The 17,552-nt window shown below is 41.1% G+C and overlaps 2 protein-coding genes across 9 annotated transcripts in view; one reads left to right on the top strand and one right to left on the bottom strand.

Moving 5' to 3' along the window:
• The window catches only part of Mansc1 (MANSC domain containing 1), a 37,456-nt gene extending 21,581 nt beyond the window's left edge, over positions 1-15,875 (bottom strand). For 2 of the 5 annotated variants that reach the window (XM_046436265.2, XM_058576164.1), the window contains exon 1: positions 10,452-10,724. The gene's annotated coding sequence lies outside the window, so the exon portion shown is untranslated. Of the gene's footprint in view, positions 1-10,451; positions 10,726-15,444; positions 15,467-15,783 lie in introns of those variants that run through there. The other 3 variants (XM_058576167.1, XM_058576168.1, XM_058576165.1) reach the window with 3 other exon arrangements.
• Borcs5 (BLOC-1 related complex subunit 5) overlaps positions 15,854-17,552 on the top strand; it is a 118,062-nt gene continuing 116,363 nt past the window's right edge. For 3 of the 4 annotated variants that reach the window (XM_046436269.2, XM_046436267.1, XM_046436270.2), the window contains exon 1: positions 16,011-16,376. In XM_046436269.2, coding sequence (XP_046292225.1) covers positions 16,319-16,376 — 58 coding nt within the window. In that variant the 5' untranslated portion in view covers positions 16,011-16,318. The other variant, XM_046436268.2, reaches the window with a different exon arrangement.

Here is a 17,552-nt window from a genome sequence, read left to right on the forward strand (position 1 = left end):
TCATTAACTCAAATGTAAAACACAAAACCATAAAATTCTGAAAGGATAACATAAGAGAAAAATCTTTGTGACCTCAGACTAAAGGATGAGTTTTCAGATACAATACCAAAAGCACAATCCATAAAAGAAAAAAAATCAATGTTGGGTTTCATTAAAATTAAAACCTTGGGGCTGGGGTTGTGGATCAGAGGTAGAGCGCTTTCCTAACATGCGTGAGGCACTGGGTTCAATCCTCAGCACCACATAAAAAAATCAAATGAAGATATTGTGTCTAGGAGATCCAACATGGCGGCAAGTGGGGAGGCAGCGCTTTCAGTACCTCCTCAATAACGGGGTCAGAGAGACGCATTGATACGCTTAGATTCGACCTGCTGAGAAACTCCTAGCAAAATTCCACTAAAGAGAGACCGGCCGGGAATTGGTAGGATTTTTGGAGGTGACAGTTTGCCCTAGATGAGTGAATCTCCGCCACGCAGCGCAGAGGTCCAGACCCGCCAGCCGCTGCCCGCGCGACTCGGCGACTGTCGGCTGCCTGCACGCGGCCCCCGCGTCTGGGCGGATAGCCTCCGAGGCGCAGCGCAGCAGGAGCGGTGCAGGGACTCTAGGAAGAGGTCTCTCGCCAAGCCTTCATGAAATAGCGAACCGGGAGCTGAAACCAATCAGAGACAGACCAGTCCCACCCCTCCCTTCGGACACTCCGGCAAGGAGCCAGGGGCCCGCCATAGCAGAGAGGTGACATCACCGGAGTTCCGCCGACGGAATTCCTTCCCAGCGGAATCCACATTAGCAGGGGATGCCAGCATGGCAGAGATCTGATGTCATCGGAGAGCAGCCGAGGAGAGAACTTCATCGGTGCCAGCGGCGACGGAAACAGTCGGTCTCCTGGTAGGGAGGGTGAGTCACAGATACCCGAGTCTCTCTCGCTTTGTCGTAGAGCCAGAGGGGAGGAGCGGGGCCGCCGCCCGCGCCCACAAGGTAGGCAGACCTGCGACCAACCTGCAGATCAGGCCCAGCGGTCGGCGGGCGTGGTAGGAGGGGCAGGGCAGAGCTGCCGCCCCCGCCTGCAAGGTAAGCAGACCTGCGACAGACCAGCGGATCAGGCCCAGCGGCCTGCCAGCGTGGTACACACTTCACCCGAACTGGAGTAGGGGCAGAGCAGAGCCTTCTCCCACGCCCAGATCAGGCCCAGCGGCCCGCCTGTGTGGTGGTCACATGACCCCAATTGGAGTGGGGGCGGAGCGGAACTGCCACCCGTGCCCGCAAGGTGGGCAGACCGGCGACCAACCTGCAGATCAGGCCCAGCGGTCCGCGGGCGTGGTAGGAGGGGCAGGGCAGAGCCTTCGCCCGCACTGGCAAGGTAGGCAGACCTGCGACAGAACGGCGGATCAGGCCCAGGGGTCCGCGGGCGTGGTAGACACCTCACACCAATTGGAGGAGGGGCAGAGCAGAGCCCCCGCTCGCTCCTGCAAGGGAGACTTTTCAACTATACAAGAGCAATATAAATATATAGGGGGGGAAAAATTTCAAAAACACAACAGTTTCACCAAGAAGAAAGAAACGCAAGCAGTATGAAAAGACAAGGAAAGAAAGGACCACAAGCAATGCAGGTCAACTCAACTTTAGAAGAGGTAACAGCTGCAGCAGATGGAATGTCAGATAAAGAATTCAGGATATATATGCTTCAGATGATCTGGAGTATCAAGGAAGACATTAGACAGCAAAATCAGACAATGAAAGATCACTTCGACAATGAATTACACAAACAAATCCAGGAAGCAAAGGATCAACTATACAGGGAGATAGAGGTTATAAAAAACAAACAAACAGAAATCCTAGAAATGCAGGAAGCAATAAACCAACTTAAAAACTCAATTGAGAATACTACCAGCAGAGTAGAACACTTAGAAGATAGAACATCAGACAATGAAGACAAAGTATTTCAACTGGAAAAGAACATAGACAGCTCAGCAAGACTGTTAAGAAACCATGAGCAAAACATCCAAGAAATATGGGCTAACATTAAGAGACCAAACTTAAGAGTCATTGGGATACAGGAAGGTATAGAACTCCATACCAAAGGAATGAGCAATTTATTCAATGAAATAATACGAGAAAACTTCCCAGACTTGAAGAATGAGACAGAATCCCAAATCCTAGAAGCCTACAGGACGCCGAATGTGCAAAATTATAAGAGACCCACACCTAGACACATTATAATGAAGATGCCCAACATACAGAATAAGGAGAGAATTTTAAAAGCTACAAGAGAAAGGAAGCAGATCACATTTAGGGGTAAGCCAATCAGGATAACAGCTGATCTTTCAACACAGACTCTGAAAGCTAGAAGATCCTGGAATAACATATTTCAAACACTGAAAGAAAATGGGTTCCAACCAAGAATTGTGTTTCCAGCGAAATTAAGCTTCAGGATGGAAGATGAAATTAAAACCTTCCACGATAAACAAAAGTTAAAAGAATTTGCAGCTAGAAAACCATCTCTTCAAAACATCCTTGGCAAAACATTACAGGAAGAGGAAATGGAAAATAACAATGAAAACCAACAGTGGGAGGTAGGACACTAAAGGGGGGAAAATAATCAAAGAGGAAAACAAACCATGTTTAGTAACATAAATAAACAAATATGGCTGGAAGAACAACCCATATCTCAATAATAACCCTAAATGTTAATGGCTTAAACTCACCAATCAAGAGACACAGGCTAGTAGAATGGATCACAAAACAAGACCCAACAATATGCTGCCAACAGGAGACGCATTTGATAGGAAAAGACATACATAGGCTGAAGGTGAAAGGTTGGGAAAAATCATATCACTCATATGGACTTCGGAAACAAGCAGGAGTATCCATACTCATATCAAATAAAATAGATTTCAAGCCAAAGTTAATCAAAAGGGATAAAGAGGGACACTACATACTGCTCAAGGGAACCATACACCAACAAGACATAACAATCATAAATATATATGCCCCAAACAATGGTGCAGCTATGTTCATCAAACAAACTCTTCTCAAGTTCAAGAGTCTAATAGACCACCACACAATAATCATGGGAGACTTCAACACACCTCTCTCACCACTGGACAGATCTTCCAAACAAAAGTTGAATAAGGAAACTATAGAACTCAATAACACAATTAATAACCTAGACTTAATTGACATATATAGAATATACCACCCAACATCAAGCAGTTACACTTTTTTCTCAGCAGCACATGGATCCTTCTCAAAAATAGATCATATATTATGTCACAGGGCAACTCTTAGACAATATAAAGGAGTAGAGATAATACCATGCATCCTATCTGATCATAATGGAATGAAACTGAAAATCAACAATAAAAGAAGGAAGGAAAAAGCGTACATCACTTGGAGAATGAACAATAGGTTACTGAACGATCAATGGGTTATAGAAGACATCAAGGAGGAAATTAAAAAATTCTTAGAGATTAATGAAAACACAGACACAACATATCGGAATCTATGGGACACATTGAAAGCAGTTCTAAGAGGAAAATTCATTGCTTGGAGTTCATTCCTTAAAAAAAGAAAAAACCAACAAATAAATGATCTCATACTTCATCTCAAAATCCTAGAAAAAGAAGAGCAAAACAACAGCAAAAGAAGTAGAAGGCAAGAAATAATTAAAATCAGAGCTGAAATTAATGAAATCGAAACAAAAGAAACAATTGAAAAAATTGACAAAACTAAAAGTTGGTTCTTTGAATAAATAAACAAAATCGACAGACCCTTAGCCATGCTAGCGAAGAGAAGAAGAGAGAGAACTCAAATTACTAGCATACGGGATGAAAAAGGCAATATCACAACAGACACTTCAGAAATACAGAAGATAATGAAAAATTATATTGAATCCTTATACTCCAATAAATTAGAAGATAGTGAAGGCATAGATAAATTTCTTAAGTCATATGATCTGCCCAGACTGAGTCAGGAGGATATAGACAACCTAAACAGACCAATATCAATTGAGGAAATAGAAGAAACCATCAAAAGACTACCAACTAAGAAAAGCCCAGGACCAGATGGGTATACAGCAGAGTTTTACAAAACCTTTAAAGAGGAACTAATACCAATACTTTTCAAGCTACTTCAGGAAATAGAAAAAGAGGGAGAACTTCCAAATTCATTCTACGAGGCCAACATCACCCTGATACCTAAACCAGACAAAGACACTTCAAAGAAAGAAAACTTCAGACCAATATCTCTAATGAACCTAGATGCAAAAATCCTCAATAAAATTCTGGCGAATCGGATACAAAAACATATCAAAAAAATTGTGCACCATGATCAAGTAGGATTCATCCCTGGGATGCAAGGCTGGTTCAATATACGGAAATCAATAAATGTTATTCACCACATCAATAGACTTAAAAATAAGAACCATATGATCATCTCGATAGATGCGGAAAAAGCATTCAACAAAGTACAGCATCCCTTTATGTTCAAAACTCTAGAAAAACTAGGGATAACAGGAACATACCTCAATATTATAAAAGCAATCTATGCTAAGCCTCAGGCTAGCATCATTCTGAATGGAGAAAAATTGAAGGCATTCCCTCTAAAATCTGGAACAAGACAGGGATGCCCTCTCTCACCACTTCTGTTCAACATATTTCTCGAAACGCTGGCCAGAGCAATTAGACAGATGAAAGAAATTAAAGGCATAAAAATAGGAAAAGAAGAACTTAAATTATCACTATTTGCAGATGACATGATTCTATACCTAGCAGACCCAAAAGGGTCTACAAAGAAACTATTAGAGCTAATAAATGAATTCAGCAAAGTGGCAGGATATAAAATCAACACGCATAAATCAAAGGCATTCCTGTATATCAGCGACAAATCCTCTGAAATGGAAATGAGGACAACCACTCCATTCACAATATCTTCAAAAAAAATAAAATACTTGGGAATCAACCTAACAAAAGAGGTGAAAGACTTATACAATGAAAACTACAGAACCCTAAAGAGAGAAATAGAAGATCTTAGAAGATGGAAAAATATACCCTGTTCATGGATAGGCAGAACTAACATCATCAAAATGGCGATATTACCAAAAGTTCTCTATAGGTTTAATGCAATGCCAATCAAAATCCCAACGGCATTTCTTGTAGAAATAGAGAAAGCAATCATGAAATTCATATGGAAAAATAAAAGACCCAGAATAGCAAAAACAATGCTAAGCAGGAAGTGTGAATCAGGCGGTATAGCGATACCAGACTTCAAACTATACTACAGAGCAATAGTAACAAAAACAGCATGGTACTGGTACCAAAACAGGCGGGTGGACCAATGGTACAGAATAGAGGACACAGAAACCAATCCACAAAACTACAACTATCTTATATTTGATAAAGGGGCTAAAAGCATGCAATGGAGGAAGGATAGCATCTTCAACAAATGGTGCTGGGAAAACTGGAAATCCATATGCAACAAAATGAAACTGAATCCCTTTCTCTCGCCATGCACAAAAGTTAATTCAAAATGGATCAAGGAGCTTGATATCAAATCAGAGACACACCGTCTGATAGAAGAAAAAGTTGGCTACGATCTACATACTGTGGGGTCGGGCTCCAAATTCCTCAATAGGGCACCCATAGCACAAAAGTTAATAACTAGAATCAACAAATGGGACTTACTCAAACTAAAAAGTTTTTTCTCAGCAAAAGAAACAATAAGAGAGGTAAATAGGGAGCCTACATCCTGGGAACAAATCTTTACTCCTCACACTTCAGATAGAGCCCTAATATCCAGAGTATACAAAGAACTCCAAACATTAGACAATAAGATAACAAACAACCCAATCAACAAATGGGCCAAGGACCTGAACAGACACTTCTCAGAGGAGGACATACAATCAATCAACAAGTACATGAAAAAATGCTCACCATCTCTAGCAGTCAGAGAAATGCAAATCAAAACCACCCTAAGATACCATCTCACTCCAGAAAGATTGGCAGCCATTATGAAGTCAAACAACAACAAGTGCTGGCGAGGATGTGGGGAAAAGGGTACACTTGTACATTGCTGGTGGGACTGCAAATTGGTGCAGCCAATTTGGAAAGCAGTATGGAGATTTCTTGGAAAGCTGGGAATGGAGCCACCATTTGACCCAGCTATTCCCCTTCTTGGTCTATTCCCTAAAGACCTAAAAAGAGCATGCTACAGGGACACTGCTACATCGATGTTCATAGCAGCTCAATTCACAATAGCAAGACTGTGGAACCAACCCAGATGCCCTTAAATAGACGAGTGGATTAAAAAAATGTGGCATTTATACACAATGGAGTATTACTTTGCATTAAAAAATGACAAAATCATAGAATTTGCAGGGAAATGGATGGCATTAGAGCAGATTATGCTAAGTGAAGCTAGCCAATCCCTAAAAAACAAATGCCAAATGTCTTCTTTGATATAAGGAGAGTAACTAAGAACAGAGTAGGGACGAAGAGCATGAGAAGAAGATTAACATTAAACAGAGATGAGAGGTGGGAGGGAAAGGGAGAGAAAAGGGAAATTGCATGGAAATGGAAGGAGACCCTCAGGGTTATACAAAAGAACATACAAGAGGAAATGAGGGGAAAGGGAAAAATAATACAAGGGGGAGAAATGAAGGACAGTAGAGGGGGTAGAGAGAGAAGAGGGGAGGGGAGGGGAGGGGAAGGGGGATAGTAGAGGATAGGAAAGGTAGCAGAACACGACAGACACTAGTATGGCAATATGAAAATCAATGGATGTGTAATTGATGTGATTCTGCAATCTGTATATGGGCTAAAAATGGGAGTTCATAACCCACTTGAAGCAAAGTGTGAAATATGATATATCAAGAACTATGTAATGTTTTGAACAACCAACAATAAAAAAATTTAAAAAAATTAAAAAAAAAGAAGATATTGTGTCTATCTATAACTAAAAAATAAATTTAAAAAATTAAAACCTTTTTTCTATATAACAGACATTGTTAAAGGAATGAAAAGACAAACATATGCTTGGAAAAACTATTTGAAAAACATCTGATAAAGGACTGGTATCCAAAATTTACAAAGAACAATTAAAACTCAATAATAAGGGGGAAAAACCCTAAAAAATGGGCAGGAGATTTGCATAGACCTCACCAAAGATACATATATGACAAATAAGCATAAGGTGCTCAACGTCACGTGTCATTAGGGAATTGCAAATTCAAATGAGATACCACTACACACATATAAGAATGTCTAAAATCCAAAAAGTGATAACAGCAAATACTGTCAATGATATGGAGCAATAAGAACTTTTATTCATTGCTTATAAGAATGCAAAATGGTATAATCATTTTGGAAAAACTCAGGTAATTTTTTACAAAGCTAAATATAGTTTTACCAAACAATTAAGCAATTGTCCTATTATATATTTACCCAAATGTGTTAAAAACTGTATCCATACAAAAACCTGCTCAAGAATGCTTACAGTAGCTTTATTCATAATTTTCCCCAAACTGGACACAATCAAACTGTTCATTAATAGGGAAATGGATCAACAAAATGAGATACAAGTATACAGTGGAATATTATTCAGCATCAAAAGGAAATGATCAAATCATATTGCTTGTGAAAGAAGCAGCCAGTCTGAACTGATGTGATTCCAACTATGTGACATTCTGGAAAAGCCAAGCTAAAGAGACAGTGCTTACCAGAAAGAAAAGAGGAATGAATGAGTGGAGCAGAGCAGATTTTTAAGGCAGTGAAACTATTTTGTATGAATGTGCAATGAAATATTGCACATTTCATTGCCATCCATCAAAATCGATAGAACTTCTTACCTCAACCAGAAGAAACGTTAAGATGGTGGAACAAAATCTGAGAAGGTTCCATGATCCATGTAGAATTAATGAATACTGTAAATATTACCCTTCATACTTCAGACTCATTTATGTAGGAAAAAATTAGCCTGCATTTGCTCATATCTCTATTTTTTCATGCTTATGTTCTTGCAATAAAGAAAAATGTCTAACCTATTAGAAAAATACTTGAGAAATAAATCAATTAATTGAAAAACATGGTAGAATTATAAAACATGTAGAGTAAACCCATGTGAGGTACAAACTTTAGTAAAAAAAATACAAAAAGATTAAAAAATAGGGCTAGGGTTGTGGCTCAGTTGTAGAGTGCTCATCTAGCACACGTGAGGCACTGGATTCAATCCTCAGCACCCAATAAAAATGAAATAAAGATATTGTGTCCACTTACAACTAAAAAATAAATATATTTTTAGAAAGGTTAAAAAAACAAAATCAGTCTATAGGAATAGAACACAAGTCTAATACCTCCTTTGCTGTTATGTTCAATTTCTGTATATAATAAAATGGTAACATGGTTTCTCACATGCCAGTCTCCATTCTAAGCACTTTACACATATGTCTTTAATCCTTACAAGAATCCTAATGAGATAGATCCCCTTATTATTCCCACTTGCAGTTAGAATAAAAAACCCGACATTGTGTGATATATATGTGCTGCTGTGTGTGTGGTACTAGGAACCGAATTCAGGGAGGCTCCACCACCGCATCACTGCCTCAGCCTTTTTTTTTTTTTGGACACAGGGCCTTGCTAAATTGCCCAGCTTGACTTTGAACTTACAAGTCTCCTGACTCAGGCTCCCAAGTAAGTAGCTGGGATGACAGGTGTGTGTCACTATGTCTGGCATATATGTACTTCCACTGCTACTGATACTTTTTTTTTTTTACTGGGGATTGAACTCAGGGGCACTCAACCACTGAGCCACCTCCCTAGCTCTATTTTGTACTTTATTTAGACACAGGGTCTCACTGAGTTGCTTAATGCTTTACTTTTGCTGAGGGTGGCTTTGAACTCTCGATCCTCCTGTTTCAGCCTCACATGAGCCACAGGGCTCGGCTATGTACTTCTTTATTAACTAATTAAATAATAACTGGTACATCTAGTAACTGCCATAATTTTAAAAAATCTTTATTTTTAGTTGTAGTTGGACACAATACCTTTATTTTTATTTATTTTTATGTGGTGCTGAGGATCTAACCCAGGGCCTGGAAGCTGCTAAGCGAATGCTTTACTGCTGAGCCACAAATCCAGCCCCATAACTGCTATAATTTATATTTTGAGGCTTGGGTTGTAGCTCAGTGGTACAGTGCTCACCTAGCACATGTGAGGCCCTGGGTTCGATCCTCAGCACCACATTAAACAATTTAATAAAAATAGGTATTGTGTTCAACTACAACAAGAAAATAAAATATATAAAAAATAATATTTTGAGATACATGCAACAAGTAACATACATGAAAATATCTGTGATGCCTACGGGTGGCAAATCACAGCTACTGTTATTATTACTGTGGCTTTTGCCTATATTCCTCTTGAAGGAAATGCTACCTTTCACTTAGAGGTTAGTGAAATAACACATTGTTTCACCTTAGTTCATATATGTCCTGAATTCTATTCACAGACTCTTTGGGTATCACGGATTCTGCAGGTTAAAAATCTTGGCACTAGTTACTTATTATGCTGCTTCAGTCTACATGCCTGTTTTCTATCCCAAAGGAAACAAGAGAAAGACAGGCAAATACCTTACTTTCAACTGGATTCTAAATAGTCTCTTCCCTGCTAAGAAACCTGAACTATGAGAGATGGGTCAGGAGGGTTCTCTTTATGCAGCATCTTTATAGCACCTGCACTGCAAGAAGTTCTAAAGAGCTTATCTCATTAAAGAGGCTAAAAAATTATGAAGCTGTGCTCTCCTCCCTCTTTTTGTCTTAAATTTGATTATCCATTTATTTTTGTGGTGCTGGGAATAGAACCCAGGGACTTGTGCTTGCTAGGCAAACACTACCACTGAGCTACAACTCCAACTGATTACTTTCTAACCCGTTATTATTTTAGCCTTAAAGGTCTGAAATCAAGCTGTTCGGCTGGCAGATGGGGGAAACGTTACAGGAATGAGAGAGAAAGTACATGAGCCTTTACTCCAGCTTACTAGGATCACTAAGATTTATTTGTACATGACTATTTCAAATATTGGAAATCATTTTACTCACAGCATACTCTAATTTATCAGGATGCTTAGAACTGCAGAAGCACATGCACAATTATTACAATTGTGCGATTAGGAGAGTAGGAAAATGGAAATAAACCATACAAGAAAACATGGGGAAATTTCCCTTCCTTTGAAGAAAGGTATGTTGCTCACTGAACTATTCTTCCGCCTCTCCCTCTGATAACAATGCTGAGCTGGTGCCATTTAAGGCAGGTGCTTCTGACCCTGCCTGGCAATCCCCTTTGGGATACTGCAGTGACACAAAAATCTTCGGATGCTCGATGTGAGTGGAGGAACTCGGCCCTAGGAAAGGAGCTTCTAGGGGCCAGTCGAGAGAGGAGAGAGGAGGACGAAAACGCCTTTACCTGGTGGCGAGAGGACCCCGGGGGTCCCAGTTCCCCTTTGAAAGCAAAGACAGATCCGATGCGCCCGCATAAAGTACCAGCGAATCCGCGCCGGGGGTCTAGGCGAGGACTGCGGGGTTGGGGAGGGGGGTGCTCGGCAGCTCCAGCAACCGCCGGCCGGGTTTTGTGGTTAGCAAGTTCCTGCTTCCGTTGCACGACCGAAAGTTTGCCGCGGGGGAAGGGCACGTTCCTGCCCTGCAACCCGGAGCTGCTTCCCAGCAACGTTCAACCAAGTGGCATCGGCAAGAACCGTGTACCCATTAGCCGCGGAGACTGCAGGCACCCAGTGCAGAGCCCCGGAATGAGCCCGCGTTCTCAGGCATCCTCACCTAGCTAGCTCCACCTTGCCTGCCCCGGGCTGTGCGCGCTGCGGGGGAGGCATGGGCGCCAGACTGCAGGCAGCCCGAGGGTCTGCAGCTGTGCCTTCTCGCCTCTGTGAGGCCAAGCGCGCACCAAAGCACAAGGAAAAAAACTCAAACGTAAATGCTCCCCTCTCGCAGCTCCACTGTCCCAATCTCCTAGTCCCTGGTCCCAGAGACAACCACTGAGAGCAATTTCTTGATGTTTGGAAATGTACAGTGCATCTTATTTGGAATATAGTTATGAGGATCCTATTTCCATAACTGAATAATGGAGAGTCTTCAATTAGATTCGACAATTCTTGAGTTAAATATTATATGTCCTGCAAACCTGGAGGAAAGCATGCGACTTTCGGCAGGATTTACTGTTTTTAGGTGTGACTAATAATGATGTTGAAAACAACATATTACAGTTAAAATTGTATCCCTAACACTTAGCTTAGTACCTGGTATGTAATAGGTGCTCAGTAAATTTTTTAAAAAATATTTCTTAGTTGTCAATGGATCTTTTATATTATTTATTTATTTATATGTAGTGCTGAGGATTCAACCCAGGGCCTCACACATGCCAGGCAAGTGCTCTACCACTGAGCCACTACTGCAATATCTCAGTAAATATTTAACTTGTTGCCAAAAATGGAAAATGTGCATAGATTGCACATAAGTTTGTTACTAAATCACTGCTCCCCTCACTCCCACCCCCAGATATAGCTCCCAAATGACATATTTTTGAACCACTGACATACTCTGCCAAATGGTTTAACCTTTGACAATATATTTACTTTGGTGTGAAAGAGCTATGGAACCTGAAACATTATGCAATGTAGGCTTATACAGCCAACAGCTACACCGTAGTTTTAACCAATAGCTATAGGAGGTATATATTGTCAGAGAAAACTTGTCAACAATAGACTGTGAAACTGACTGGACTAGCTGTATTCAGAGGATGACCGACTCTCCACTTACAATAATGTTGCCACATTTTGGTTTCAAAGAGTTACCAAAGAAAAGTAAACTCCAGAGTGATTTTCCAGTGAAGTTACTGTCCTTATACAGTAAGGGATTGATTGATGCATTTGTGCATTTATTTCTGTTGTTGGGGCTGTTGTGTAAGTCCATCCTAGTAGACCTTTCCATCATTAGAAATGTCAGATTATCCAGGCATGGTGGAGCACTCCTGTAATCTCAGGGACTGGTGAGATTGAGATAGGAGGATCCCAAGTTCAAGGCCAGCCTCAACAGTTTTTTGAGGCCCTACGCCACTTAGCAACACCCTGTCTCAAAATGAAAAATAAAAAGGGGTAGAGAGATAGCTCAGTGGTAGAGCACCCTTTGTTTCAATTCCCAGTACCAAAAATTAAAAAAATTCAGATTAGTGTTTTGATACAATGAACTGTTATTGTTGAAGTGACAACAGTGAACAAAGGACAAAAATAATGATTAAGGAAAATTTTTTATTGATATGAAACAGGTGTATAAACTAGAAACCATATCCATTGTTGCCTCATTGCTTGAAGATTATTAATCCTCTTCTCTTGAGAGCTAGAAGTCCCATCTATGTAAAGGCATTTTTAAAAAGTATTTTATTCAGAAAACATGATTAAGAGCTGGGGCTCTAGCTCAGTGGCAGAGTGCTTGCCCGGCACGTTTGAGGCACTGGGTTCAATCCTCAGCACCATATAAAAATAAAATAAAACAAGGGTATGCTGTTGGGGAGGAAGGGAGCATGGGGGTATAGATGGTGGAATGAGATGGACATCATTACCCTAGGTACATGTATTTATTTATTTATATGTGGTGCTGAGGATTGAACCTAGGGCCTCACACATGACAGGCAAGTGCTCTACCTCTAGAGCCCCTACTGCAGCCCCTCAGTAAATATTTAACTAAAATATATTTGTTGCCAAACAATGGAAAATGTGCATAGATTGTAGAAGTTTGTTACTAAATCACTGTTCCCCTCACTCCTACCCCCAGACATACCTCCAAAATGACACATTTTTGAACCAGGAATGGTGTGACTCTACTTTGTATACAACCAGAGAAATAAAAATTTGTATTCCATATGTGTACTATGAATTGAAATGCATTCTGCTGTCATGTATAACAAATTAGAATAAATAAATAAATTTTAAAAGCCATACTGTCCTTCTATAACTCCAACACATAAAAAATAAAAAGAAAGAAAACATGATTAAGTGTCTGCAAGGAAAATTGAAGAACAATAAGACATGAGCTCTACCTTCAAGATGTTTGTAGTTCAGTAGAGACAGACAAGAAAACCAGTGGTTATGGAAAGAATAAATGTTATGATGGAAACTGCTAACCATGGAAGTTCAGAGGTAGGCCTTTCAGGAAGGGATACCTAGGTTAAATCTTTTTAGGTTTAACATTCCTTAGGATGAAATTCACTTAGCTAGACTGGGAGGAAAAGGCTAACTAGTCCAGATGGAAAAAGCACGACTATTTAGAAAGTCAGTCCACCTGGCACGAACACTGCCTATGTACAGAGAGGAACAGAGAATATCAATCAGAAAAAAATAATTAATATTCTGGAAATTTCTCTCTGCCTGACCATGGAGAATGTACTGAAGGAGGTGAGGTCAGAGTCCTTGTGTCTTCCAGAAAATGGAAGAATTGATGAGCCCCTCAAAAGGTACAGATATAGAAGAGACAGGCTTTCCAGGACTTAGTGACTGGTTGGGGTAGTGGTAAAGGTAAACAGATTTCTGGCTTGGGAGACCCGATGGATGGGACTTATTAATTTGAAAAAGTTAATTTGAAAAAGTCTTAGAAAATTTGAGTCCTGGTTTTTTCACTAATTAGTTGTGTGACCTAGATCACTTCTCTGTAAAATTAAGGAAGTAGTTTCTACTTTATAGGCAGGTCACATGAGGCTAATATATATATGAAAGTACTTTATTAACTTGAAAAGACTGTTCAGTTGTTCATTATCGCACATACAATAACAAACACAACTTGCTACTCATGTGGAAGTGATTTTAGGGGTGCTAAAAGGCATCAATCCCAAATGTTTCCTACTTCTATAAAGTTCCACCATTAGAATCCTTATAAAAACACTCATTTCATTTTCTTGCCACCAGGATGTAAGTTTCCTAAGGACAGGGCCTGGGGTTTATTGGATCTCTTATCTTAGACTCTAACAAGCCCCCAGCACATTGCAGCCTCCTGTAAATATTGAGTTAGTCAATAAGGGCATTACATTTTCAGATATCCTTTTTCTGAATAGAACTTTATGGAGATAAATTTACATAACACAATCCACCCGTTTAAAGTGTACATATCGGTGCTTTTAAAAATAGCTGTATAACCACCATCACAATAAATTTTAGAACATTTCCCACATCTTCAGAAAGAAGCCCCCATATCCCATTAGTAGTCACTCCCTTTATCCCCCTCAGCTTCCTTTTCAGCTTTAGGCCACCACAGATCTATTTCTATACCTGTAGTGCCTCTTCTGGACCTGTCATGTAAATGGAATTACAATATGTGGCAATATGGCTTCCCCCCCCCCCCATTCCAGCGCTGGGGATGGAACCCAGGATCTAGAACATGCTAGGCAAGCACCCTGCCACTGAGCTACATCCCCAGTCCAATATATGGGCTTCTGTGATAAAACCTGAAAACATGATGCCGATTGAAAAAAGGCTTATCAATGTAGAAGAATTTATTAGCACTTACTCCCCTTTTTTGGCCAAATAATATTGCACTATACGCATGTACCAATTTTATTTCTCCATTCATCAGGAGATGGGACAGAACCTCTCTTTTAAAATAAAATAGACACCCAAAGGGAAGCATAAACAACATCATAATGCCACTATGGGTTGAGTATGGGACACAAAACAAACACACTTTGATGTGGAAGAGAGGGGACAAGAACTAGAATGAGTCTTTATTCCACTCCCCTTTTATCTCCTCTCTCACTCTTAAGGAGGGCAGATCTGGAAGGCTAGCAAAGGGCTCTCCAGGAGGAAATGGTTTACCTGCTTAGTGAGTCCTTCCTAATCCCTTATTCCTTGAGGCTTATGTGAACCTCAAGAATATAGGTTCACCACCTTTTAGGAGCCTATTCTGATCTCAGGCAGTTTTTAGTTCTATCTTCATATTCTCTTAGAACACTGAACTTAACATTTGTTTGCAATTTTCTCATTGCAAACAAATTAGAGGAAAGAGCACCAAGTTTGAAATCAGACAGTCCTTAACATTACAAAATCAAGTTTCATTAAAACTAAATGAGGTAAAATAGGGGACACACCTGTGATATAGTGGAGTAGACTTAAACATCGTTTAGTCAATTCGACATTCCTGAAATAGTATTTATACATATAAAATCTCAAGGTATTGGCTTGTAATTTCTTGAAGGAAACAGTATAAAATAAGTTGCAAAGTCCTGAGAATCCTAGGGCACCCAACTCCTTGATGGCATTGCATTGCTAGTTTACATCCTCCAACCGCCAAATCTGCCATTTTGCATTACTTGAATTCATTGCTCACCTGTTGCTAGTTGCACAGTAACCTGGTAATTGTCAAGACGCCCAGAGAGTGCCTATGATGTAGGATCATTTACTTACCTTTGAAGATGCACACTCACACTAATTAGGTGATCAGCATTTTCAATTTGTTATTTTCATCTCATTTCCAGTTATTTCCTTCACGCTCTCTTAATATTTTTTTTGTGTGTGTGATTTTCCACTTCCAAACTCCCAGTTTTCAAAGCTTACAAAGGATCTTTCCATCCAGAGGGTTGAGGATTTGCATCCTAGGTTTAAGTAGCACCATTCTTTCTCCATTTGTAAAACAGACTTCAAAATACCTATTTTGTAAAGTCGTTCTAGTATATGGGTGTGAGAATGCTCAATGTGTGGGTGGTGCTTAAAGGTGACGCATCTTTACAGTAAGAAAGGGCTTACCCTTTTAGGCCAGTTCTAGCTTTGAGGCGGTCAGGCTCTTAGAGGTGGCCGGGCCCTTTAAGGAGGCACCATTCTAGGCCAGGGAGCTGATTTCCTCTTCCCTCCCTTTGGCAGTGGGGTGGGGTGCGGTGGGAGCGCCTCATAACCCGGAACTGAAGGCCTCGAGTCGCCGGAGCCGCCAATCCGCGTCCCGGAAGGAGCGAGCTGCGGGGTTCGAGCCAGTGAGTGAAAGCGGCGCCGCCCGCCGGTCGCAGACGCGGCAATGCTGGTGTCCCCCGCCTCTTCATTTAGGGCTCTCGGAAGGAAAGAGGGCGAGCAGCGGGTATCCGCGCCGCGCCTCTTCGCACGTCTGTCCCCCAAATAGGGCCCCTTATCCCGGCCGCCCCGGTCCCTGCGCGGACTGGGCGCATCTTTCCGGCCTCACCGCGGCGCCCAGACTGTCTAGCGTCCCCGTCCCGGTCCCCAGTCCCTGCCCTGTCGCCGGAGCGGTCACTGCCCCGCCCGCCGTTCTTCCGCTGCCACCGCTGCTGGCACCATGGGCAGTGAGCAGAGCTCCGAGGCCGAGAGCCGACCCAACGATCTGAACTCCTCAGGTCGGTGCCCTAACTTCCTGCTCTCCTCCAGCCGGCTGGTCTGCTCGCGAGCAGGCTGCCGCCCAGGACGGCCGGCGGCAGCGCACAGAAAGCCTTCACCATGCTTCCTTAAAAAAAAAAAAGAAAAAAGAAAAGAAAAGTAACCGTCTGTCCTAGCCTTGATTTCCCCTAAGCCAACGCAGGCGCCGAGGCCCATTATTAATTTTAAAAACAGCCGTTTCTTCAGCTGCAGTGTAATCTTTTAACAACGACCTGATTAATTTTTGGCTCTAGTATTGGCGACTGAGATACTGAGATTCGGTTCACACAATGGATGGATCATAAACAGGACCTCCAAAACAGGCTTTCTTAAAAACAGGTTTTAGCGGGTTCTTTTTACAAAAGATGTGCGATAGCTGTACAGACTCCCTGAATCTTTGGATGTAAAGGTTTCCAGAAACTGCCTTTTCCCCTCAGGTGTCTTGGCTTCTTTTCTGATAGTATAGAAGTTGGTCAAATGGCAAACTCTTCTATTCTCCTCCTGTCCATATTTTTTTAGTTTGAGGTAGGAATGGGAAAATTACTATGCTGAGAATATAGTGAGTGCTCAAAAAAAAAAAATGGTGTTTAATTGAGGAACATTCCCACCCTCCCTTTTTTTGGTTTTGTTTTTTTGTTCTCCACAAATCCTGGGACTGCTAGGAATGCTCTGAATAAGCTGCAGGCCTGCTAATCCGAATTAACTCTGGGACCTATAAAGTGTCCTGGTTTTAGAATTGCTCTTTTCCTGGTAGAATTTATCATTCTGAAAAGTAGAAGCTAACAGATCTAGGGATTATTCACTCTGAAGGATGTCCTTCAGGATTAGTTCAGACCTGAGTTCTGGGGGGGTTATGTTGGAACAGCTTTTAAAGGTGAGCAACATCAACTAGCTTTGTTAACATTCTTTCTTTGGAAGGCTCAGAATATCATATGTTATAACAAACATAGTAATAATGGCTGCCTCTCAATTTCTTGCCCCTCAGGTCAGAAGCAGTTTGGGGAAAGGGGGGTGGCATTTTTAATTTCATTGTTCACCCATAAACTAACATCATAGGTTCATTCCTGATGTTAGAATTTGCCTATTCCCTCAAGTGCTTTACATATGTTTATTTTTTAATCTTTACAGTACCTTCATTTTAAGGATAAGATAATAGA

The sequence above is a fragment of the Marmota monax genome, unplaced genomic scaffold, assembly GCF_021218885.2.
Source record: "Marmota monax isolate L192 unplaced genomic scaffold, Marmota_monax_Labrador192_F-V1.1 WCK01_AAM20220418_F8-fsc00012, whole genome shotgun sequence".
Lineage (NCBI taxonomy): Eukaryota > Metazoa > Chordata > Mammalia > Rodentia > Sciuridae > Marmota > Marmota monax.